Below are 24488 nucleotides of genomic sequence, written 5' to 3'. Positions count from 1 at the left end.
TGTTTAAAGCTGAAATGAAGCAGACCTGCAGAGACATGTTTCACACTGGACCGTCCACCCAGATGTCCTGAAGAATATTTATTCAAACACTCCTATTTTCAAGTATTTTGGACAAATGAACCAATGAAATGTTTAGTGATTTTACCTGGTCCTCCTATCTTTATAAAAGTTACACCGCCCTCTAGTGACATGCAGTGGTACTGACTGCTGTTCCAGTCTTCTCTGTCCCGATTGAAGAGTGAACGTTTGTCCACTAGATTCCGCCAGTGGAAAGGCTCTGAGGACATATTCTTATTTTACCTTTTAAAATACAAAGAGGAACTTCTGAGATCTTTTGCACATCAGATGTTTAGGGGGTGTAAATTTTTTTTTCTCCACATTGACCCTTTCACTGGGTAGCACTAACTTCAAAACCAATTTAGTTTGCTTTAAAATAAACTTTTATTTAAGTGATAACTAATTTTTTTTTTTTTATCTTATTTTTGTATTTTTATATTATTATTTATTTTTATTTTTTATCTAATTCATTATTATTATTAAAAAATAAAACCATGACTTTACCAGCTAACAGTTAAGCATTTAAACATTAATTTTCATCCTTTTTTAACATGACTTTGCAAAGCAGTCACACATGGATGAATAGAGAAATTTGGGAGATACAACCTCTTTAAAATCCATGCTGATATATATCTGAAGACTAAAGGCTTTCTATGTATTTATCTGTATTAGCTTTGATCTAGGTTACTTGATGTTTGATTTTCAGTTATTTTTTAACATATAAGAAACATGAATGTGAAAATTTGCTCTAAAATGAGTAAAAATTCAATATAAAACCCTGTTCTTCAGGTCTTCGAGCTTTTTCTGCTCATTTCTGGTGTTTCAGTAACAGTTGGAATCAACAAAACCTCACTGTTCAGCCAGACTGCGACACCGTTTGTTCATTTCTTCTGCAGAATTGTCACTTTTTCTCTCAGTGGTGGAACAGGGCTTTGTTTATGTGAACATTCGTCTTTATTCTTTTTTTTAGAAAGACCTCAATGAAGCAGGAGTCAAGCTACAAAACAAACAACAGCAAAAAAAAGGCCAACATCTCAAATTATTTTTATTCAAAATCTTTACATTGAACATCATCATTAGCATAGATTTACAGTTGAACTTTTTGGCTTACATACGGGAGGGGCTGTCGTTCAAACACTGGAAAATAGTATATTTACAGCCAAGAACACAAGAATACATAAAAAATATTTCTCCGTTAATACACAAACATCGAGCTTATGAGCGACACAGTTTGGTGGCAAAACGATGAGAACGCAGACGGAGACGTTCCGTCCCTTTGGCTCGCCGCCGTACGCCACCACCGGAGCAAAGAGCTGCTGACATGGCATCCCAAGGAAAGAGTTTGCAGATATGTACAGCTTCAAGATGATGTTTTATTGGCATCAGTACAACACATATCCCTTTTTACTATCAACACACCCAGAAAGGGTGAACAAAGAAACAACAGTTTCTTATCAACATGCATGAAAAAAAGAGAAAATGTTTACAAAGTGCTACAGAGCGAAAGAAAAATGTCAGACACGACTTTTACTGAATAAAAACATTATAAAAAGTGCAGCTAAAGCAGATGTCACCAGAGGTCTTTTCCTCCAAGCATGTGCTGCTGCAGTCCGTCTCGGCTGCGTAGCTGCAGCGAGTCAGAAATAGGTGGGATTAGATCAGGTGTTCACAGGTAAATCCCACCATTCCATCTCTGACACGCTGAGAACTGCTTTACTTGTATTTATACTGCTCGACGGCTTGTAGCCATAACATGCGACACCTGCCACTGAACCCTTTCTGTGTTATGCAACAATTCTTCCGTTGCAGTTATGGATAAAACATCAAGTTTAAAACGTATATATATATATAAATGTTTTTTAATAGAAAAAAAAGCATGGTTTTTCTACGAAAAGCCTGCAGTAGAGTTTCAATATGAAATACTAATATAATGTGCAAAAGTCAACATTAATACTTTGTGCTACAACCAAACCAAATTTGACCAGCACTGTAAAAACAAAACCTGCATGACACTCCCCAGAGGCTGAAAGGACTCATGACTCCCACGCCTTTTAGTCTCTCTTTCACTGTCTGTAACGTTTCTGTTGATTACAGAAATCAGTTAATGTCAGCCAGCAAATTCTGGAGCGGTTTCAGAAAAAGAAAATCCTCTTATGTGTGTTGGATTGCCCAGAACGGCCACAGACGTGAGCACGCAGCCAGTAAATCCAAAGCTCTGCGCCCTTTAGGGCTCTCAAAGCTGTCCTGCTGAGAGCACGGAAGTGAGAGTGTACGTGGAGAAGGCAGAAGGGTCAGACAGGAACCAAAAGTAAATACAAAAATAAATAAATTCAGCCAAAAAGGACGGTTTATATATATATGTTGAATGCATTCTTTGTACATAACCCGAACGATGGCTTTAGATTTAGTGGCAGGGCTCATAGGGAAGTTCAACGAGGCCTCCGTGGAGCTCCACCAACTCTTCAGACCACGACATGACGTCACCCACGAGGTGGCCTCCGCATGTCGCTTGGGTGTGGATCTCATTCGCCGTCAGAACTCTGGACCAGAACTGGAGATCTGACATCTCTCCCATGAAGGACTGTGTGATGTCAAAGCGACCTCCCATGGTGTCCTGTGGACAGAAGTAAAGTTAAAGGATTTCACAAAAACAAAGTCAGATTCATAGAATGGGTTTGTTTGCAGGTACAGTATGGCTGAATCACTTCCATTTACATAAATAAATAAGATCAAATTAGAAGGTAAAATCTGAGAGTGAGACTGAAGCCAAGAGGGAACAATCGTGGGGGGACCTGGTACTTGTTAATAGAGCAAAACTTTCCAAAATGGGGCAATGAATATAGATGTGGCTATATTCCCACCTGGTATGTGCAAAAAGCGTGTTCTTGAATGTGCATTTAGCCCAAACTACGGCCCAGGGGCCACATGAGAGCCCTGTAAACTACTTAACACTGTATAGCCTGCCAAACTAGAATAGTTTATATTGAAAACCTTAATTATTTTTTCATTTTCCCTGCATTTCAGGTGTCTTGTCATAGAAGGCGCAATATAGAAACATTGGACTTTTTCTGAGTTCAGAAAGTTATTCTGCTTTATTTACAATTTGTTGTTTTTCTAAAGTTCATGTGTACTATTTAAGTCGGACATAAATGTTTCCGATCATTCCAACAGCACATGAACACAACATTTCCTTCAGTTTGTGATTTCCTCTGAGGGATATCGTCTTATCGGTGCACTTGGCACTAAAATGAGAAAGAAAGTCACAGTTTTGAAATTCAAACTCCAAAATGTTCTGTTTTATTTTAATTTTTAATCAAAATGAGCTTGCCTTTGTTCAAATTCCATATTATTTATTTCTCTTATGAGGCGGATTATTAAAACACACCACATATATGCTTCCTGGTCCAGCCCTTCTGTCAAACTTTAGAACCCTTTGTGGCCCTCAAATCAAAAAGTGCCCACGGCTGGTTTAGCCCATGGTGATCACAGTGGACTGTCGCTACCCTATACTAGCACAGTATCGGGTAACAATACTGCGCGAGTAGCGATATTGTCCAAGTAGCGATGTCGTGCAAGTAGCGATACTGTGCGAGTAGTGATACTGTGGGAGTAGTGATAGTGTGTAAGTAGTGATACTGTGCGAGTAGTGATACTGTGGGAGTAGTGATACTGTGGGAGTAGTGATAGTGTGTAAGTAGTGATACTGTGCGAGTAGTGATACTGTGGGAGTAGTGATAGTGTGTAAGTAGTGATACTGTGCGAGTAGTGATACTGTGCGAGTAGTGATACTGTGGGAGTAGCGATACTGTGTAAGTAGTGATACTGTGGGAGTAGCGAAAGTGTGCGAGTCAGCGAGAGTAGTGATGCCGCAGAAGTAGCAATACTACGTAAGTAGCGATACTACGCGAGTAGCAATACTGCGTAAGTAGCGAGACAGCATGAGTAGCGATACTACGCGAGTAGCGATACTGTGCGAATAGCAACACTGCATTAGTAGCAATACTGAACAAGTAGCAATACTCTGTGAATAGCAATACTACGCAAGTAGTGATACTACGCAAGTAGCGATACTACGCAAATAGCAATACAACTCGAATAGCGATACTGCGGAAGTAGCAATACTGTGTGAGTAGCGATACTGCGTGAATAGCAATACTGTGTGAGTAGCGATACTGCCTGAATAGCAATATTGCATAAGTAGCGATACTGCGCGAATAGCAATACTGCATAAGTAGCAATACTGTGTGAGTAGCGATACTGCGTGAATAGCAATACTGCATAAGTAGCAATACTGCATAAGTAGCAATACTGTGTGAGTAGCGATACTGCGTGAATAGTAATACTGCATAAGTAGCAATACTGTGTGAGTAGCGATACTGCGTGAATAGCAATACTGCATAAGTAGCAATACTGTGTGAGTAGCGGTACTGCGCGAATAGCAATACTGCATAAGTAGCGATACTGCGCGAATAGCAATACTGCATAAGTAGCGATACTGCGTGAATAGCAATACTGCATAAGTAGCAATACTGTGTGAGTAGCGATACTGCCTGAATAGCAATACTGCATAAGTAGCGATACTGCGCGAATAGCAATACTGCATAAGTAGCAATACTGTGTGAATAGCGATACTGCGTGAATAGCAATACTGCATAAGTAGCAATACTGGGTGAATAGCGATACTCTGTGAATAGCAATACTGCATAAGTAGCAATACTGTGTGAGTAGCGATACTGCGCGAATAGCAATACTGCATAAGTAGCAATACTGGGTGAATAGCGATACTCTGTGAATAGCGATACTGCGCAAGTAGCGATACTACACGAATAGCAATACCATGCGAGTAGTGATACTACGCAAGTAGTGATACTACACAAGTAGCGATACTACGCAAGTAGCGATACTACAGAAATAGCAATACTGCGCAAGTAGGAATACTGAGTGAGTAGCGATACTGCGCGAGTAGCGATACCATGCGAGTAGTGATACTACACAAGTAGCGATACTGCGCGAATAGCAACACTACGCGAATAGAAATGCTAAGTGAGTACTCCTCCATGTAGGTGATGGTCCTACAGACCGTCACCTACATGGAGGAGCTAGCGCACTACATGGAGGAGGCTTGTTGCCAAATGTCGAAGCCGTGCAAATCTTGCAAATCTTGCTCCAGACTTTTTTTTTTCACAGCTCCATTCTGATGTATGAAATTTTTGATGTTATATAGTCTCAGCACAATATGTAGGTATTAATTTCTCCTCCACAATCAACTTTTAAACAGTTGGCATTTCCATGAATTGAAAAGGACGCCATCCATACAACACTACCAAAGCCCTCATTGGTCAAAATTTAACCTGGTTTCATTTTCAGTACACATTCTCATCCGTTTTGAAGAGCCTGAAACCAGTCGTTAAAAATCTCACATAGCGACGCTTGAAGGCAAGAGTTTTGAATGTGGAAGCCTGAGACAAGTGTTTACTTGTGTTCACATAGACTTTATTTTGAAAGTGGTGAGTTAATGCATGCTGCCAAAGGCAGTGTGAACGTACCAGTAGATGAAGGCTATCAACTTTTACTATACTCCAAGGATTTTCATCGAAACTTCCAGATAAATTAAGCCTCACACATTTTTGTGCCTGTGTGACTTTTTTTTTCTTTCCAACTTGCTGTTATCACAAGTTATTATCACATTTCTCACTTTCTTTATTATGGGAAGTAATTTGTGAACCATGTGCAACTGGTTTAAAGTGGAAATCATTTGTCTAGCTATATTTGTCCATTACATAAATCTCCTTCATTGTAAAAAAAAAAAAAAAAAAAAAAACTCAGAAAATGTCTTTAAATTTAAATAATTAAATTGACACAATGCAAAAAAAAAGAAAGATGATACATTTTACTTGACTACAAGGCAACAAAGATCTGAATGTCAAGATTTCTTCTTTTCCATGCATCTCTATAAAATTAATCAGGTGACTCCAGGTGATAACACCTGATCCAGGTAAGCAGCAGCATGTAAGGTGAGGAAAGCTGCAGAATCAGGGTGGTAGATCTCCATCACCAGATCTGGCAAAGCCCTGGGTTCAAATCATAATGACATTATAGTAAAATTGGCTGATTCTCCTTGTCATATCTAAGTGTTGAACTTTTTTTCAACTTTCACAAACACTGCTATAGGAACAACACGTTGTGGAAGAGTAAGATTTGTAAGACTTGCATAGAAACTGTATCTTTTCTCATAACTGAAGAAGACGATAGGTCGTCTGATCGTGCATTCCCCCAAACGCTGTGCTGCATGTCTCACCTGCTCTTGACCCAGGATGAAGATCCCCCCTGGTTTAATAGACTGCCAGGCTGACAAATTCTGCCCAGAACCTTTCTTCACTCCATCCTGGTAAGCCTCCCAGGCGCCATCACGTGTTGACCATGTCACGCACACGTGATGCCATTTACCGTCCTTTACAGTTATCGGCAGAGTGGCCGCCTAAATACACAGTAAAACAGAGATGAAAACACATAAAAGAAAAGGTATAGTTTAAGTTTATATTACTATATCTATTTAGTAATGAGCTTTTGTGAACAAGACCCTTTAACTGTGTCACTGATTAGTTTGATGACGGCCAAAGTCTGACTCCCAGACAACAAACATGATGGTTTATCCCATCGGCCTCTCCTACAGACAATTAGGTCAATCGCCGTGAGACAATAACGAGATTAATTGCTTTGCTTGTTTGTTTGTTGCGCTTGCTGCACACACAACAGGAATACAGTGGGGAAAAAGATGACCTTCTTGGTTCCGCTTGGTGGGGAAAGCATGCCACAGCTTTTCAAGGAAAAAAAGATTAGAGGCCACTAGTGTTTCCGAGTGCGTCAGCAGTTTGCTTGTGGGTCAGTGTAACACAGTTGTTTTTTGATGGAAATCTCAAACAAATTAAGCTATCTTCTGGGTTGCTTAAAACAAAAAGCAAAACTATCTAGATGCATTTGTTGGTTCCAAAATGGTCAATGGGTGTTATTATGTGGTAGTTCCGTGTGTATTTCTATCTTATTTTGGACTTGTGCGAAATCTAGCAATGATTTATTTTTACCTTGTCGTTGATAAGAAGCTCCATCGGGTTGTTGCTCCATTCAATGAGCACCAGCTCGTTGGCTTGTCCAGGAATGGCGTAGGAGATGGGAGTTCCAAGTCCAGAATTCTCGCCAGACTTTAACCACAGACACAAAGTCATGGCAAAGATCTCATTGACCAACGACCGCTTCATCTTGGCATACATGTAGTTGGTCCTCATTGGGAAGTCAAGGAGAAACGCACTGGGGCTCTTAAGCTTCGGCTTGTTTCCTGGTTATATGGTGAAGAAAGAGGCAAAAAATCAGAAGGGTGTATATCATGTTTGGACAGCTCATGTCACCTTATAGCTAGTATGTGTTCTTCTACAAAGATGATGAGGACAAGGGTTTATAAATGCCCAAACGGTTTTACAAGATGAACAGTATTCATTTGTAATACCAAGCAAGGGAGAAAAAAAACAAATAGAAAATCTGAATAAGGACATCATACTATTGTAGTCCGGCTCGGACACTTAAAATTTTAATAAAAGTTGATATCCATTCAATTCATCTTTACGTCCACATGTTTAGTCAGTAGACCAATCAAATAGAGTTTGATTTTTTTTGTAAAGTGTGAGTGTACTCACCATGGCCACTGCTGTGGTGTAGTTGACCCAGAACTGTCTCCAACTTGCTGTGACCAGGACCTTGCAGGCTTGTCTCCTTGCTGCTGTAGGGCAGGTGTTGAGGTGGATGGTACTGGTCATAGTGGCTAGATTCATGGTGGTTGTCATGGTGATCCTCATGGTGGTCATCATGGTGTCCATGTTCATCGTAATGATCATGATGGTCATTGTGGTGATCGCCAGCATGGTGATCATCAGTGTGGTCGTCATGGTGGCTGCCATAGTGACCATAATACCGACCATGGTGCCAGTCATAGCTGTGGTCGTAGTGGCGATTGTTATGGTGGCTGTTCGGCTTGTGGTGCCTGTGGTCGCTGTGATGGCTATCGTGGCCACTGTGATGGCTACCATGGTCGCTGTGATGGCTACCATGGTCGCCGTGATGGCTACCGTGGTCGCCGTGATGGCTACTATGGCGACTGCTTTGGTGGTCTTCATGGTGGCCCGGACCATTCAGGTCTTCATGGTGATCATTGCCATGATGGGTGTCGTGGTGGTCATCCCGATGGTCGTCATGGTGGCTACCGCCATGGTGATCTTCGTGATGGTCATCATGGTGATCACTATGGGGATCTCTGTGGTATCTGTGCAGCTGCTCCTCCAGAGCATTGATCTTTCGCTGGAGGAGCTGTCTTAAGGAGCTGGAATATGAGCTAGATGAGTTTCTAGCCTGTAAACACAAAAACAATTGGATGATAAATTAGATTTTACGACAAGATTATTTGAAATATAATTAAGCAATAGAATTTTAGATTGAGGAACCATGTCTTATTGACTAGCTTAAGAAAATCGCAGTAAGACCAGTTTTCCTCCTCTATTTACATTTTTTATTTTGCTTATATAAATAAAATTTGCCAATGGGGTAAGAATTTTTGACTTATTTCAAGGGGGCTGTTTTTGCAATGTAGAATTTGGTTTGTTTTATTTTTTTTATTTCATTTGTTCAAAACAATTTATTCACTTGTTTTCTTGCTTTGGGCCACATTCCTTGACAAAAACTGCACAAAGTAAAAGGATGTTGACACTTATTGTGTTGTTGAGGGTGATGAGTATGAACGTCCAACAGCTGCAGGACAGCAAAAATATCCAGTATCCATGCAACATACACTTGGTTTGCATTCATCTTTCCCATATTGCTACTTTCAATCCAAAAAGAACACAGTTACAGACATCTCTGTACAGTTAATGATTTTTTTGCCAAATGTCTTTAAATTAAGCCAGCTAACAGGAATTTGCAAAAGTTTATGGAAAAAGAGACACACTCTGATACAATTTTAATTTAGCTAAAGAGGAACCCCTTGATATAAAGGTTGGGTGTAATACCATAAAAGTTTATTGATAACATAATAAAAAAAACGTTATTTTTGAAAATACCTCTTTAAAACCAAAGCATACTGTACACACACAAAACAACATTAAAAGAAACAATTGAATTCAGAGGAAAAGACAAACAAACAGGTTAAAGACTTAAAGTTTTTGAGGGAAAAAGTTGGAGAAGAAATGTTGGATCTTACTAAAAGCAGCCAATCACAACAAAAGTTCTGGCCCCTCCCTTCCATCACTTCTTTTTTCTCCTCTTTCTCCTTCTCATCTTCCTCACCAGCAAATCCGGCTTTGTCCCCTACCAGCACACGCCATGATTAACAGCCCCTCAGGAAGGATCAAAGTAATTGAAGGTGAAGCTGGCAAGTGGCCTTCAGTGCATGGCTACAGACCAGTGCTGTAGACACTTTAGAAGGTGCTAAAAGATAAACTTCAGTTTTTTGGGTTTTTATTTTTTTTTTTTTATTATTATTATTTTTTACTCTTTCTCACACCTACAAGAAAGACTAAAGGGATGTTTTTTTTCAGGAATTCCCTGTAAATGAGTCTTCAAATTTGAAAAGTAAACTCCTTAGGGTCATCTAAAAGTCAGAAAAAGACCATAATTTGACTTCAAAAACTTCCTTATAATTTTAAAATTACTATCTCAATACCTGGTACATACCAGACAGGAAATGAAACAATGGCACAAATGTAGTTTTTAATGAAGCCATGTATCTATGAACTAAATGCTAACTCCAATCATCAGAGAGAAACTTTTGAGTCATTTCTCATTTTAAGTTAACACTCGTGTAACAGTGCTGAAGTTAGAAGTAGTGAAAAAAAAAAAACAAAGCAAATAAAGTATATTCACTCATTTAAAGTTGGACTATTGCATACCCTAAATTTTATAATGTATCCCAAGTGGAACTAGAATAATTGTATTTATTCTAATTCTAGGATTTTACAGGGTTCATACAACAGAGCCCAGCCAGCAGACATTAACAGGTCCAACACTTTGAGTAGCTGATAAAGCTGTTTGAGATACGCTTTCCTTTAAGACTGGATAACCCAATGCTTTATGGGTTCAATATCACTGACATATTGATGCCTGAAGGGTAAACTGTTTCTGAACTTCAGCCCTGGGCACAATTTCAACATTGTGAGGAAACAGACCTGTCTGAAGTGCAGGAACGCTTTATAACACCTCGGTTTCTGCTTCCAACAATCCAGAATTACCACCAAGCTAAAGAAGTCTCCAACAGTAAAATGTGAAGGTAACCTTAAGTCATTAACGTCCTCTCTTGTAAAACACCTTCCTAGATCTGGGTCAGAAGGGAAGCATCTTTGGTGGAAAAACTTTAAAACCCCTTGAAACCCGAATTTATTTCCAGCAATGAAAACAGTTTCACTAATGTCTTTGATTTCTAGAAGTGACATTGAGTCAAATTTGTAACAGAAGAGGTTTTATGGGTATTTGGATTAATAAGCATTAAGAAGTTAAAACATCTGATTGTCAAAGTTGGTCACAGTTACTCTGAGCTGTGCCTCAAGTTTTACCGTCAAAGGGATTCTCTCATGATACTCTGATTTGGTCCTGGTTTAGTTTTGTTAGAAATAACTTGTTTCTCATCACTGTCCCTAAATGCTTTCCAGCTTTGTGGGATTGTACTGGAAAGGATTCTTGATGGATACAGATTTTTTTTTTTTTTTAACCCTTGTGTTATGTTATGGGGTCCAGATGACCCCACGTCAATGTAAACTTGCCTAGGATAGCACAAGAGTTAAATGGGCTGCACAGTGTCTCAGTGATTCATGCTCTTGTCTCACAGCATGAAGATTCTGGTTTAAGTCTTGAGCCAGAATCACGGATGGAGGACCTTTCTGTTTGGAGTTTGCATGTGCAAGCGTGGGACTCCAGCTTCCTCCCATCAGCCAAAAACATGCATCATAGATTAACTGGTTACTCTAATTATCCTTAGGTGTGTGATTGTGGCTCTGCAACAGACTGGCGACCTGTCCAGAGTGTACCCTGCCTTCGTCCATGAGTGAAAATGAATTGATGCATCGATATGTTGACTTAAGATGGACTAAATCATGTAAATATGTGCTGAGAAAATTACAAATTACCTGTAAGTTCTCCAGCCTCTCCTTCAGAGTCTGCAGGGTCTTTCCGGTCTGCTCTGGAGAGAAGGGGCTGTGCTTGCTGTGCGATGAGCCCTTCCTGTGGTGAAGGTCTGGCCTGTGACTGCCATGGGAGTAGTGGTGATCATGTGCTGAGGGACCGTGGTGCAGTGAGGAAGGCCCGCCGTGGCTGTCATGGCGTCCATGACGGTCATCGTGGTGGCCACTGTGGTGCGTGTCATGGTGAGGGTCGTGGTGACTTTCGTGGTGGTTGTCGTGATGTCCGACACTATGGTGACCCCCGAAACCTTCACACAAGGTGAGCTTGGCGGTCAGCTCTCTGATGGTCTCCCGCTGATCCAGGATGGTTTCCTTCTGCCTCACGAGGCTTTCGCGAAGGTGCAGGATAGTGGCTTTAGCTTCATCTGACATCATGCCACGATGGGTGGCCCCACCATGATCACTACCATGGGAGGTACCACTCGGTCCGTGGGGCACACTAGGTGGGGAATAGCAGCTGGGATCCGCCTCTGGAGGTACTGGGGTGCAAACAAACTTGGGGCTAATGCCATAACTGTATTCTATGCCTGGTAAACTGCCGGCTCCTGCTGCACATGATAGGAAGTAAGATAAAATAAGAGGACCGAGGGGAAAAGCGGGGAGGACAAATCCCAGGGAGAATCCAACCCATTGGTGGTGCAACACAGACAAAAGCATACAACTCAGAGGATGACTGTCTCTGGTCATGTTTGCTTTAAGTGTAAGTATTTACCAATTAGGTTATGGTTTTCTTTGACTTTATTTCTCTTGCTAAGGAAACCATGAATGTTGCTTATTCGTGTTGAACTGAAGGATGCACCCCAACGAAAACTCTGCAGATATTTCTGCCCAGATAACATAAAAGAAGACAAAAAAAGTCCACAAGTTCCTAGAAATTTTCTAGTTGCAAAGTTTTTTTGGCAAAATGGTTCAGAGTAATCTCATCCTATTAGGAGTGTTTCTTGGCTTTTCTGAAGGGGCGACAAGCTGTGAGGTTTGAGCTGAGGTCTCCTGAGAGGTCAGTCTGCCGTCTTGATGGAAACGATGTGGGACCACTGCCAGACAAGTGATTTCTCTCAGCTCCAAGGACTTCCTGTGCTCATCAGCTGAGTATAATCCTTTTAACTTCAGCTTCTAATTGTCCATGAAATCCAAGAGGGACTTTGCCTGCTGGATAGAGAAAGAAAAGACTTTAAAATTAAGACATCAGAGGGTTCTTTCCTTAGAAAAGCCCTTAAAGTTGGTTTTCAGGACAAAGGTGTAGCTTACTATGAGTTTGCAATGCTCCCCTTGGCATTTATATAAAAAGTCACTTGGCTGCTTTAAGGTAGAGAATAGGAAGTGATTGAAGGACAAAGGCCAGAGTTCTTAGCAAAGTCAGTCTGAAAGCTTAACTGGATTTTTCCTGTTTTTACATATCTGAGTTGCAAGTTTTGAAGACGAAAGTTGTGTCCAAATTTAACAATTCCAGGGAGTTTAAGGCTTTGCATTTTCAAAATAAAACACTCTTCTATAAGAAGTGGATGGAGGTTACCTCCAAAACAATTAGTTTATTTTGAAAGACAGGTAAGCACTGAGTGCCCATCTTTCATTCCCCTAAATGTGGAGATCATAGCATGATCTCAAGATGCTCAAGTTTACTTCCACTAAAACACTTGAAAAACAAGTGACATATATGAAAAAAAAAATAGTAAAAGAAGAGATTAAAAAAATAATTTCATTCAACCCTTGGCTTATGTCTATGTGTATTAGTCCAGTTATAACCATTAATTATACCTTAATAAGATTTCATATAAAACTGTTTAAGTGAGAAACTTTCTAGTCTATCTAGACCTTTTAATGGTGAAAGTCCCATTAGCTGTCCCACTCGTAGATGTGTGGAATTTGTTCTCCACATTTGTCCCATCCCCTGGGGAGCGGTGAACTACAGACACAACCACATTTACTTGGGAGCCATTTAGTGGTTTAACCCCTTAATTCTGAGGGTCAAGCAGAGAGGCACTGGGTCCCATTGGTATGACTCAACCTTGGATTTGAACTCACAACCTTGCAGTCGCAGGGCAGACACTATCACAAGGCCCCTGAGTTTTAAACATCATGCACTATTTTTCTTTACGTCTAATAACTCTGTCTGACATACAGTAAAAACTTGTGTCTACGTATTTGGTGAAAGACACAGTGGCGGTGCTTTCTCTTTCAAGGTCGCTCCTCTAAGTCTCTTTTAACGAGGCGTTTAGGGGATGTGAGTTCAGCCTTAACTTGAGAGCTTTAATCTGACAGCGAACCATGCTGTCTGATACTTAAAAGCAACATTAGCAGAGATTAAAGAGACGTGATACCTGAGTGAGACATGTGCACAAGCACGAGTTTGAAAGACCCAACACATCGTGCGACAGAGCTTTCTCCCCGTCGTGGTGAGTTGAGATGTTGACTCAGTTGACAAACAAGAAAGTTTGCCACATGAACACATTAAGTCTAAAATCAAAAACCACAATGTGGGCAGATTTACTTTTTAACAGTAAGCCTGCAGGTCAAAGAAAACTAATTGCTTCGAGTTTTTGTCAATTTTTTAAATATTTTTCCTTTTTAGGAGAAGTTGCAGAGTTTTTGGTCGTTTACAGTTTTTTTTAGTGATTAAATGTTCTTTGTTTGGATGAACAATGTTGTTTGTGCTCGTGCCCCTGAGAAGATCCACAGCAGACTGAAGAGCATGTCTCCTGGCCTCTCATGTGCTCCTCAGGGGTGACAGACTAATAGGATTGGTTAGATTTAATGCTTTTTAATGAGGGATTGGCAACAGGGTCCTGGATCTGCCAGAATTCAACCCGTGCAGATGAAGTAGAGCCAGCCTCTGCAGAGTATCGTCACATCTTTGTTGGGTGAAATGGATTTATGCAGACATGATAAATGAAACAGGAAGTGGACAGAAGTGGTGTCTATACCAACATTTTTGTAGCAAACATGACTTTCCTAAAGTTCTGCTTGAACCGGCTCTCATCCGGGTCCAAGAATTTATAACCACGTTTGATTTGGAAAACTGTATAAATCAAGCAGTGCCTTAAGGAGTGATGGCACAGAAAGACCTTCTTTGGGTAAAATATGAGATGCTTTTTCTTTTAAACAAATACCTTCATATTGCAATCTTGTTAATAGCTTAATATAAGGTATATACTGCATAAGATTCAGGTTGTTTTTGGAGTTCAGGAACTCCCTCTGTCCAGATTACACCTTGCAATTTCAAACTTCTCAAATGTCTTGTATCTTCTCATGTCAAAAATCTCCTATTGCACTTCATTTTTATTCTCCAGATGGTTCTTGAGTTTAAGAAAACTGGAACATAAGCAAGGAAATGAAGAAGAATACTTGAGAGACAATACTTGGCGTTTTTGTTGCTTCAAAATTTGGCTACTGCAAGTCTAAAAAATCTATAAAGCATATCCAAAATACTGCTGCCAGCTTTCAGATGAGAATTAGTAGAAACAGTATTTTTTAACCTGAAGTAGTTTGATATTTTAGCCTATTTTAATGAAAAAAAGCCTTCTTTGTTTCTTATTAAGGTTTTTTTCTTTTTTGATTAATAAAATTCGGTTTACTTTGTCTTAGTCCATTAAGACCCGACACATTTTTCCTTAAAAACCAAATTATGTAGAACATACCACAAACCAAGCTGACTACAGAAAACATTTAGGATATTTTTCTATTACGCTGATGTCACTATGGGTTCTTATGGGTTAAAATGTGGTCTTCTGCTGATTTGGTTTCTGCTTTTTTCCACTCTTTTCAAAAGTCGTTTTCCATCACAGGCACCCAAAAAATTGCACTTTTCAGGGGGTTAAAATATTTGGGTAAATGGTGTAAAATATTTGTTTTAAATTTTTGCAGAAGAGGGATAATCTTAAAACACTTATTGAGTATTGGCAAGAAACAGTTTTTCAACTGAACTATGACCATCTCTTAAAGTCAAGCCACTAAAATTTATTTCAATTCAAATCTAAAAATGTTTTTTTGTGTGTATACTTTCTCTTCTGATTAGCCGCTGATGGTTTTGACATTATACCACCGAAAATGCTATATTGATCCTGGGTCTCAATGGTTTTCATCTGGTTCTCTTCATTCATCTGAGAGAAAATTTAACCAACATAAACCAAATTGCTACAAATGAAAGATGAGACCTTTTAGCCTAAAGTGCTTCCAAACAAGCTTTACTACTTCTTATAAAACTTCCACAACAACAATAACATTTGCTTTTGTGAGTCTTCTCGGGGCGTGATCTAAGTAAATACTTTATAAAGTCAACTAGGAGCCTTAAACACACAAAATGTTGCCACAAAACAAGCTCATACCCCAAATGTAAAAGCATTTTCATTCCTTTTCATTGTTATTCTGGTATCAATTTCCTGTTTGTAAAGTTATACGTCTATGAATTTGAACTGAAATACAGAGCAATGACTCCGATCAATGAACAAAGAGAGTAACACTCTTGTTTGACATGTTTAATGTTCAGAGATAAACTCTCAGCCCCTGAGGCCTCGGCCCCACTTCATCATCTGCTGGGATTCTTTCTTGGTTATGTGGCCGGTGTTAACGCTTGTCAGCGGGAGGATTTGTGATGTGAGGGATGATGGACTGTCCTCACATTTGTCTGGTTGGCAGCCAACAGAGTCAGGCTGAGGTCTCAGTGCTGCACGTGGCATGCGAGCGCACATTTTGGAGACGTACGAGGATGGGATAAACGTGATCGCAGACAGAGCAATGTTTTTAATACAGACAAAAAAAAGTAAAAATAGCTTCTTAGTTGATTGGTATTTTGTAAAATTGTTTAAACTTAACAAAATAATCAAACTTTTAGCAGAAATTTTAAGGAAACCTCAAAATGTATCATGTTTTTTAATACTTGAAATCATCTGACAAAAAATCTCTCATACATCAAGTAAATTATATAAAACAATATACGTTATAATCATTAAAAAAATCTGTTTTAGTCAGTAAAATTTAACAGCATAAAAAATAAATCTAGCATTTGACAACAGAATTAATCTGATATGTATATTTTGCTGCAAAAATGTAGGATTTTCTTATATTTTTTTTAATTTGTTTTTACTATTTTTCATTTGTTATTTATTTAAAGTGGATTTCAAGACTATTAAATATAATAGTTGTCACATTGATATAAAAGAAAAAAAGTAGTTTAAATAGGAAAAAATTTAGAGTAAAAGTTACGATAGATATTTTTACATTCCAACTTTACTTTTTCCCTCATATATTTTAGGAGAAGAAAAATATTTGTCGAAAAATGATTCTATTAGTAAAACTTTGAGTTTCTATAGAATAACATTTTTGAATACGTCACATTTTCTCTAGGATTCAAATACAAAAAACTTTTTCTAACTTTGCACAGAAGGAAACAAAGTTTTCTTACCTGCCTGCAAGTTGGAAGTCCTCAAGCCTGTTTAGTCTCGTCTCCACTCTGATCAGCTTGAGGAGGATTGGACGGTTGGATTGGAGGATAATTTTAACTCCTCATGCAATGAGGGAGGTCATGTGATGAGGAGCTCTTTTGTCAGCGGGGAGTCCATTTTTAGCTGAAAACTCTATAAATGCATTAGTTTGAAAATGTGTTTGAAAAAGTTGCTGCTGGTATAAAGAAACATCAACTCTACAATTTTTTGGGAAGTATGCTTTAAATGTTTGGCTAAAAAGCAAGATTTGTTGCTTGAATTTTGTTCAAAATTATATGCAAATGCTTTTAACAATAAGCTACTGATGACGACTCCTATTTGGACTTTGTTTTTATAATAATTAAAGTCCACTTTGATTATCTTTTTATCTATTTTAAGCATTCTCAGTGGTCTTTTAATTGTGATTATGACCATTTTAGCCAAAAACAAAACAAAAAAAAAAACTGTTGTTTTCTAGGACATAGTTTCTGCAGATGGGAAGTTCAGAAATTCACCTCTGAGTTGTGGGCAGGATTGTTGGCAAGGAGTAAGCCTGCCCTCATTTCCCATAATACCTTTGTTTACACTGCCTCCCTCTAGCTTACAGCCCCTCACGACCTCACCCTGACATTACCGCTGCAACAAAAATGGTGAGCAACTTTGGAGCTTTTCAACACTTTTGAGCCTGATGTCAGCTCAGACGAGGAAAACAGGTCATGGATCTATTTGTCTACAAGTGGATTTATAGGAATGAAACAGAGTAGGGAGCATGTGGCCTGCCGATTGTAGTTTGCATTTAACAAATACAAGTTTTTGTTTTAACTGCATTTTTTAGCTGCTCTTGATTCACAATGATTTTAATAAGAAATACTCAGAAATGCAGTTTTAAACTTAATTTTCTTGATACTTGTCCTCCCTCATGAGAAAAAAATGCCACAAGAACTTGTTTAAAACACCATTGACAACATCTACCAAGGAATAATTCTTGAAAGACCCACTCCAATGACAATGGTAACTAGAACATTAGCATTATGCAGATTTTTTTGTTTACGGTGATAACTTCCACAAAGTCCTTTTTTCATTTATTTTCATTTCTAAAGCTTGCCAATTGTAATGTCTATCAGTAAAATGGACATTTTTCAGTTTTCCATTGAAACTAAAACTTAAATTTACCACATTAACATTAACCTGATCACAGTCGAGTTCTAGAGACATAGAGAAAAGCAAGTTTCCATGTATTCTTTGCTTTTCACAGTGAATTCCAGAAAAAAAACATTTAAAAAAATGACAGAAGTAATGAACCATTAGCCTGTTAGACTGCAACAAGAAAAAAAAACACAATATATAAAGTAATAAAATGCTGTATATGAATATTAATTGTACAGTAACAATAATGACATCTCCAATTCATCATGGACTGGAAGTTAGACTGTTGAATAGTTAGAATGTTGACTAGGATCAGGATAATAAATGTATTAAGTTCATTTCTTACTAATTCACTTCAAGGCATTATTGTCTCTAGAATCTAAAGTGTTTTTAATAAAAAAAAAAAAAAAATCTAGGTTAAGCAGGGAGTTTACACAGCCACAAGTGTCCCACTTGTTTTTCATGAAGCGTTTAGCTCTGTTGGGGCAAAATATTTACAACGGAAAAGTCCCAGTTACCTGGTTGGCTGGCTGACAGACCTACTGCTGATGTCAGGAGAGCCTTCAGCGTTTGTGTGATAATGAGCCGTTCTAAGAACTACATGTTTGGTTCCAGGTTTGTCTTTCTGTCTGCACGTTAACCTCTTTAACCCGCTTTGGCATTCACGTCTGAACGTGCAGAGATTTTTTTGGCTATTTTTTTTTTTTAAGATCCTGATGCTTGAAATAAAATTAATATACTTTGCAAAAGTAAAGATAAATTTGGTATTGATTCATTTGGGTTATTTTTTTGGTAGCGCGAGCTTTGACCATCCAATCAGAGGCGATTATGTCATCTTCTATCCTCATGAAGCAACAGAAACTCTAACAAAAATTCTGATTGGTTGAATCTACAAAAATGTGTTTAAGCCATATCCCAGCCAGCAAGGCAAAGTTGGCCCCAAATGATTTAAAAGTGGGCAGAAAATTTGGGCCCCAAAGGGGTTTGTTGACAGTTTCTGTTGGGGCCCCACCTGTGTTTGCCCTCATTGGCTTAAGAGGAGACTCATTGAGTTAGCTTGCTATGCTAGCCAGCCGCCTGGTGGACAGCAGAGCTCACTAGCTCAGTACAGCAGAGCTCGTTAGCATGCCACAGCGAAGCTCGCTAGCATGCTACAGAAAAGCTGGCTAGCATGCTACTGCATGCTAACCATCTACGCTACAGGGGAGCTCGCTGGCACGCTATACTGTTCACTGGGCGGCTAGCCATTATAGCGAGCTAACCCACTGGTACCCTGCCTGTACGCCACTGAAAAATTGTGTCTCCGAATTTAGACCTCACTCCCACTCTTTGATGTCACTAATGGCCGCTGGTCAACTACGTTAGCGCAGTGCTTCCAGCACTCGAATATACATAACAGCGGTTTTATACCTTAATGAAGGTCATGCAACAGCAAAACATCATTACTTACATTTAAATTCAAACTTCTGTGCCTCAGAGCGCATCCATTTGAAGAAAAGTGCTTCTCCTCACGCAGTGGCGCAGAACCCCCTTGTGATGGAGGGCTCTGTACCCTTCCGCTGGGTAGGTTGGCCCTTAAAAAAGCTATTTCTGACACCCCCTCCACTGTAAATGACCCTACCAAGGGAGGGGTAGGGAGAAGGGAAGAATTCGGTTTGGGCCTAATATGCAATAAAGTGTAATATATATGCTTAACTTAATATATATACTTGATATATTTGTCATTATATACTTGATTTTTAGTTTTTATGAAAATGGCAATATATATAAAAAAGTAATTTTCAAAGTTTATCATTTATTGAGCCACACAGAATAAAACTTTATACATAAACAGACCAATATATTTCTTAAATGCATGCTATATATTCAACAATTATAGAAATAATAATTGTACTATACATATTAACAAATATATATCATCTATTTTTTCATTTGCGAAATCCGCGAATTAGCAGCCCGATTTGTGCGTGCATTATTCTTGGTACAGGCGTAACTTGATTTGTGCGTGTGCATTTCTTAATTTCCATCCATCCATCCATTTTCTTGACCGCTTCTTCCCTTTCGGGGTCGCGGGGGTGCCGGAGCCTATCCCGGCTACTGAAGGGCGAAGGCGGGGTACACCCTGGACAGGTCGCCAGTCTGTCCCAGGGCCTCAATCACACACCCATCCACTCTCACATTCACACCTAGGGGCAATTTAGAGTCACCAATTAACCTATGAAGCATGTTTTTGGACGGTGGGAGGAAGCCGGAGTCCCCGGTGAAAACCCACGCATGCACGGGGAGAACATGCAAACTCCACACAGAAAAGTCCCAGCCGGGATTCGAACCAGGGCCTTCACGCTGTGAGGCAAGAGCGCTAACCACTGCGCCACCGTGCAGCCCTATTTCTTAATTTGTGTGACTTAAGTTTTGTGAGATGCTCAATTCCTGAAATGTGTGTGCATTCAATACATTTTGTGCATACGTAAAAAACATACAAAATAAAAAAAAATAAAAATACAATTTCCAAATGCACAAATTAAATTTACAACAGCTTAAACCCAACTACACACACAAATATTTAAAAATGTACACACAAAACTACATTTACCCATAAATCTGATGTAAGACTATTAAGAAAATATTCGTCTGTAGGTCATCTATTGGACTTAAAATTGTAATTGTTGCCTAGATGTTTAATTTTGTTACATAAAAGAATGATATAATCATTTAAAACTGTATTTTAGATTTCACTAGCTCTTCAGTAAAAACTCATCTGTGTCTCTTAAGTTCAGTGAAAGTTTAAAAATAAACATTTCCGCCTATATTTAGCAAGTTTCATAATCCCGTGAAGAACCTAATCTTTTTTCCTCCTTTGACCCTTGTTATTCTGGTCATAGCAGGGCAGGCATCTCACCTCCTAATGTTGTTATGGTGATAGTCCTGTTAGGTCATCCCAGCTTCATGCATGAAACCAGTTAAAGATAACGGCGTTTTGTCCTCACGTACACTCAATACACGTTTAAACACTCGCTAACCCAACGTACGAAAGAAAATCGCCAATAAAAGAGAGATTTCATTACTTATTTGTATTTACTTATTTGTTAAGAGTAAGAAGCAGTTAAGAAAATAAGCCATATTTTATACATATATATGCTAAATTTCCGAGGTTGGGATGAATAAAGTACATATATTTATTCATCCCAAGCTCTAAAATTTAGCATATATATTGCATTTCCAGTTCCCTGATGGATATAAAATATAAAAATACATGCAAGTGCAAAAGCTGTTTATAGAGGCATCTAAGACTGAAATGACACAAAAAGACCATTCAAGCATTAAAAAAACCCACCAAGAGTATCATGGTTAAAATATATGACAATCTGGGTTTGACCATGCGTACGTAAACATGTAAACGGACATTTTCATGCAGTGGAGTAGTTCACTTTCAGCTTATCCTTTTCAGGGTCACCACAGCTCTTCTTTTCTTTCATCACCACTAACTTGGAAAAATAAAATGAAGTCTTATTGCTCTACTTTGAATTGTTTTTTGAGCTTCTGGTTTTGTTGATTCTTAATTCACCCCAGCTGTTCACCCCTGATCAATGAAAGATGCTATTAATCTTTCAAGTTGCTTCAGTCTTCTATTTATTATAGCTGCATAAATATTCTACAATTTTGGTCCCTATAAACAAAACTTGTCACTTCCAGATTGTAGCACATTTAAACAAGGAGAAAAATTAGCTAGGTGTAGTTCATCGGGTTACCACTAGGGATTGTTATACAATTAAATTAGTTCCAAGTTCTACAAATTTGGGCCTAAAAACCAAACATTTTCACTTCCAGATTGAAGAACACTTAAAAAATGAAATATATATATATATATATATCTACGTGTAATTCAATAAATTACCACTACAATTAAATTATACAATTAAATTAGTTGCCATTCATTACAACATCTAAACAAGGACGCTTATATTTCCAATCCCTGAAATATTTTTCTCCTGGTTAACTTGATAAAACATTTACAACAATTTTATTAAATTAAATTAAATGCATTTTTTTTTTTTTTGTAAATACCCTGTGGCTTTCTTTTTTAAGATTTAACCTTGAAATTGGCAATTAATAGAGGTTATATACTACTTTTTTGTTTACCTTTTCTAGGGAATAATATGTTGTAATCATAAATTCTCTATTAAAAATAAATCTCTGTCTTTGTGATGAAAAAAATGTCTTGGTTCATAGCAACCACAACAGACTTGGCATATTCTGTGTCCGGATGATGTCGCCTTTGTGTTGGTGTAATCTCATCATCTCTTGCTGCAAACATTAAGGCTCCTTACTGCCTGTGGTGTGAAGGATGACAGCAGCATCACTTCTCTCCGTCTGTAATCTTTTTTGCAAGGTAGCACCATCTTCTGTTTGGAAGATGCTATTACATTAAGATGAATGTGCAGATAGATATCTGTGGAAGCAAGAACTACTTCCAACTTTACTCACTTCATAATATATAAAGAACCTTTTTTTATGTAATTGTGAACATTTGTTTTCAAGCAAATAAGACCTAAAGCCTCGTTGTCAGTTGCATTTCAAAGGGAATAGATTGTAGCTGCTTGTGGTCTTTTCAATGTTATAAACTTCTTTATCCAACAAAAACATTCATTTATAGATCAAAAAAGCAGCAAAAAATTGGTTGTTTTATAACTTTTAGGGGAAAATTCAAGTCAAAATTGTTAAAGTACAGAAAGAAAAGTATGAAAATTATGTCCAACGACTACTTTTCAGAATTGATGACCACAAAAGGCTGAAAGGAACAACAAGTAATTATATTTTTAACATAAAGATAAGCAAAGAAAAACATGACTTTACCAATGAAAATATTATAGCAAATGTTGTGTTTGTGCCGTGGGCATGTCCTCCCTTTTCTCCCTTTCCCATCCAGTCTTCTGTCTTTGCATGTCTCTGACCACTTGACTTTCTTGCATACACACACAACACTTATCACAATGCCGGGCACATCTGACTGCGGTATTCTCTCTTTCTCGGGCAGCAGGAGGACCAGCGACCCTCTAAATCCAAGGGTGGATAACGCACAGACTAAACGCAAAACGGAAAAAGCATAAATTGAGGCTTTACCATTTTAAACTTGAATTAATATCAGTCAATAATTGTTTTCAGCAAAGAAATAAACAAAATAACTGAATATATTATCACTAAAGATGAAATCTAACACGTTGTTCTTCAAGATTTTGTCAGATTTCCCTGGTTCTGAATGGCAATGTAGGTTTAAGTGTTCTGAAAAATCCAGTTGTCCCTGTTTTCTTTCACTGGTAAATTGCACACGTCTCTAAGTGCTCTCCAGTTGTGCACTGTGGAAAGAAAATCTTGTCCGTAAATTAGTGGAAAAACACATCAAAATACCAGATATCAGCACATTCAGTTCGCCAGAATATTTAGGAAACTATTCATGCTCTACATTGAGAAACACAGAGTAATGCGCATTACTATATTTATATGCATTAGTGTCGTGTTGCTTGTAAAAGCAGGCATACATGCTAGAAAAAGGCCCTGTGGACGCAACCCGTTCATCACTGGACTGGATCGGGTTCTGCACTGTCTGCACAGCAGAGACGTATCTGGTTTTTACTGTCTGGTGGAATGGATCTCACGGCCCTGAAATCTGACCTCACGGGCCCAACACCGCCCAGCTGAGGTGTTAAACCTGCAATTGACTCTTCAGTTAGCGCGGTCAGAGCAGGAGCCCCACAACTCGGGTTGAGCTAAAGTACGCCCCTCCCCAGCTCTTTCCTCTCAGTTGACTTTAATGTCATTAACAGGTGGAGGTCAAAAATAGACAGAGTAGGCACATGCACATAAGAAAATGTAGTGTTGGTCATAGCATTAAGTATGAGTGATCTTTTTTTTTAAATAGTAAACTCAGTAAGCACAATTGTCTAAATTAGAGTAAACAAACTGATTTATTTATGGAATACACACTCAAAAAACATACAAATTCCTTCTTTCAGTGGCTTGTGAGGTCTTTCGTTTACACAGTTTGAAGTCCATAATTCTCGCCATGACCATCATAACGGAGTGTTTAAAGTTAGCTTAATTCCTTCCCTTTAAAGTAATCAACTTCATAACTCTTAAATTACAAAATGTCCCCAAAACAATGAATGTCCCCACAGTGTTGTGGAAACAATAGGGTCAGACCCCAGAATGACATAAAGACATGAACACACACACACACAAACAATTTAATTTTTTTTCTTGGAAATAAACACGAACGGGGGCTGTAAGCTCAAACAAAACCTGTACATGTGTCCTTTACTTCTTTGTAGATGCACAACACAAATGCAGACACACACCCCCCACCACCACGATTACCAAACAGCTCCAAACGGAGCCAACTCCTAACTTCCACCCCTTTCCGCCCCCTTACTCCCCAGTCCACAGCTCACTCCCTCTCCCCTCCTTGCCTCACCTCAATCTCCGTCACTTCGAGCTGAGCCACAAACACAACAACCAGGTCAGCAACTTGTTAATGTCATTGTTGTGATGTTTGTCAAGTTGCAGCGGGCTCTGTTTGGCACGCATGTAGCGGTACAGAGAGATAAAATAAAACCAATGCCTCCGGTTTCAGCATGTTTTTTTTTTTTTTTTTTTTTTT

General features: G+C 38.7%; 2 protein-coding genes across 2 annotated transcripts in view; one reads left to right on the top strand and one right to left on the bottom strand.

The window, feature by feature from the left end:
- Positions 1–1063: 1063 nt before the first annotated feature.
- On the bottom strand, positions 1064–11957 carry LOC112136968 (neuronal pentraxin-1). The gene is made up of 5 exons (XM_024259041.2): positions 11217–11957; positions 7746–8454; positions 7140–7390; positions 6356–6535; positions 1064–2671 (listed from the first exon to the last, which is right to left on the bottom strand). Exons 1-5 carry the CDS (start codon positions 11955–11957, stop codon positions 2462–2464), a joined length of 2091 nt encoding a protein of 696 aa, XP_024114809.1. The 3' UTR covers positions 1064–2461.
- Positions 11958–23842: 11885 nt separating this feature from the next.
- The window catches only part of LOC112159443 (voltage-dependent calcium channel gamma-6 subunit), a 12429-nt gene continuing 11783 nt past the window's right edge, over positions 23843–24488 (top strand). The window contains exon 1 of the mRNA XM_024293494.2: positions 23843–24347. The gene's annotated coding sequence lies outside the window, so the exon portion shown is untranslated. The remainder of the gene's footprint in view (positions 24348–24488) is intronic.

This window comes from Oryzias melastigma, linkage group LG11, assembly GCF_002922805.2.
Source record: "Oryzias melastigma strain HK-1 linkage group LG11, ASM292280v2, whole genome shotgun sequence".
Classification (NCBI taxonomy): Eukaryota; Metazoa; Chordata; class Actinopteri; order Beloniformes; family Adrianichthyidae; genus Oryzias; species Oryzias melastigma.
The sequence above is the reverse complement of the archived record's forward strand: the minus strand, read 5'-3'. Positions and strand labels throughout refer to the sequence as shown.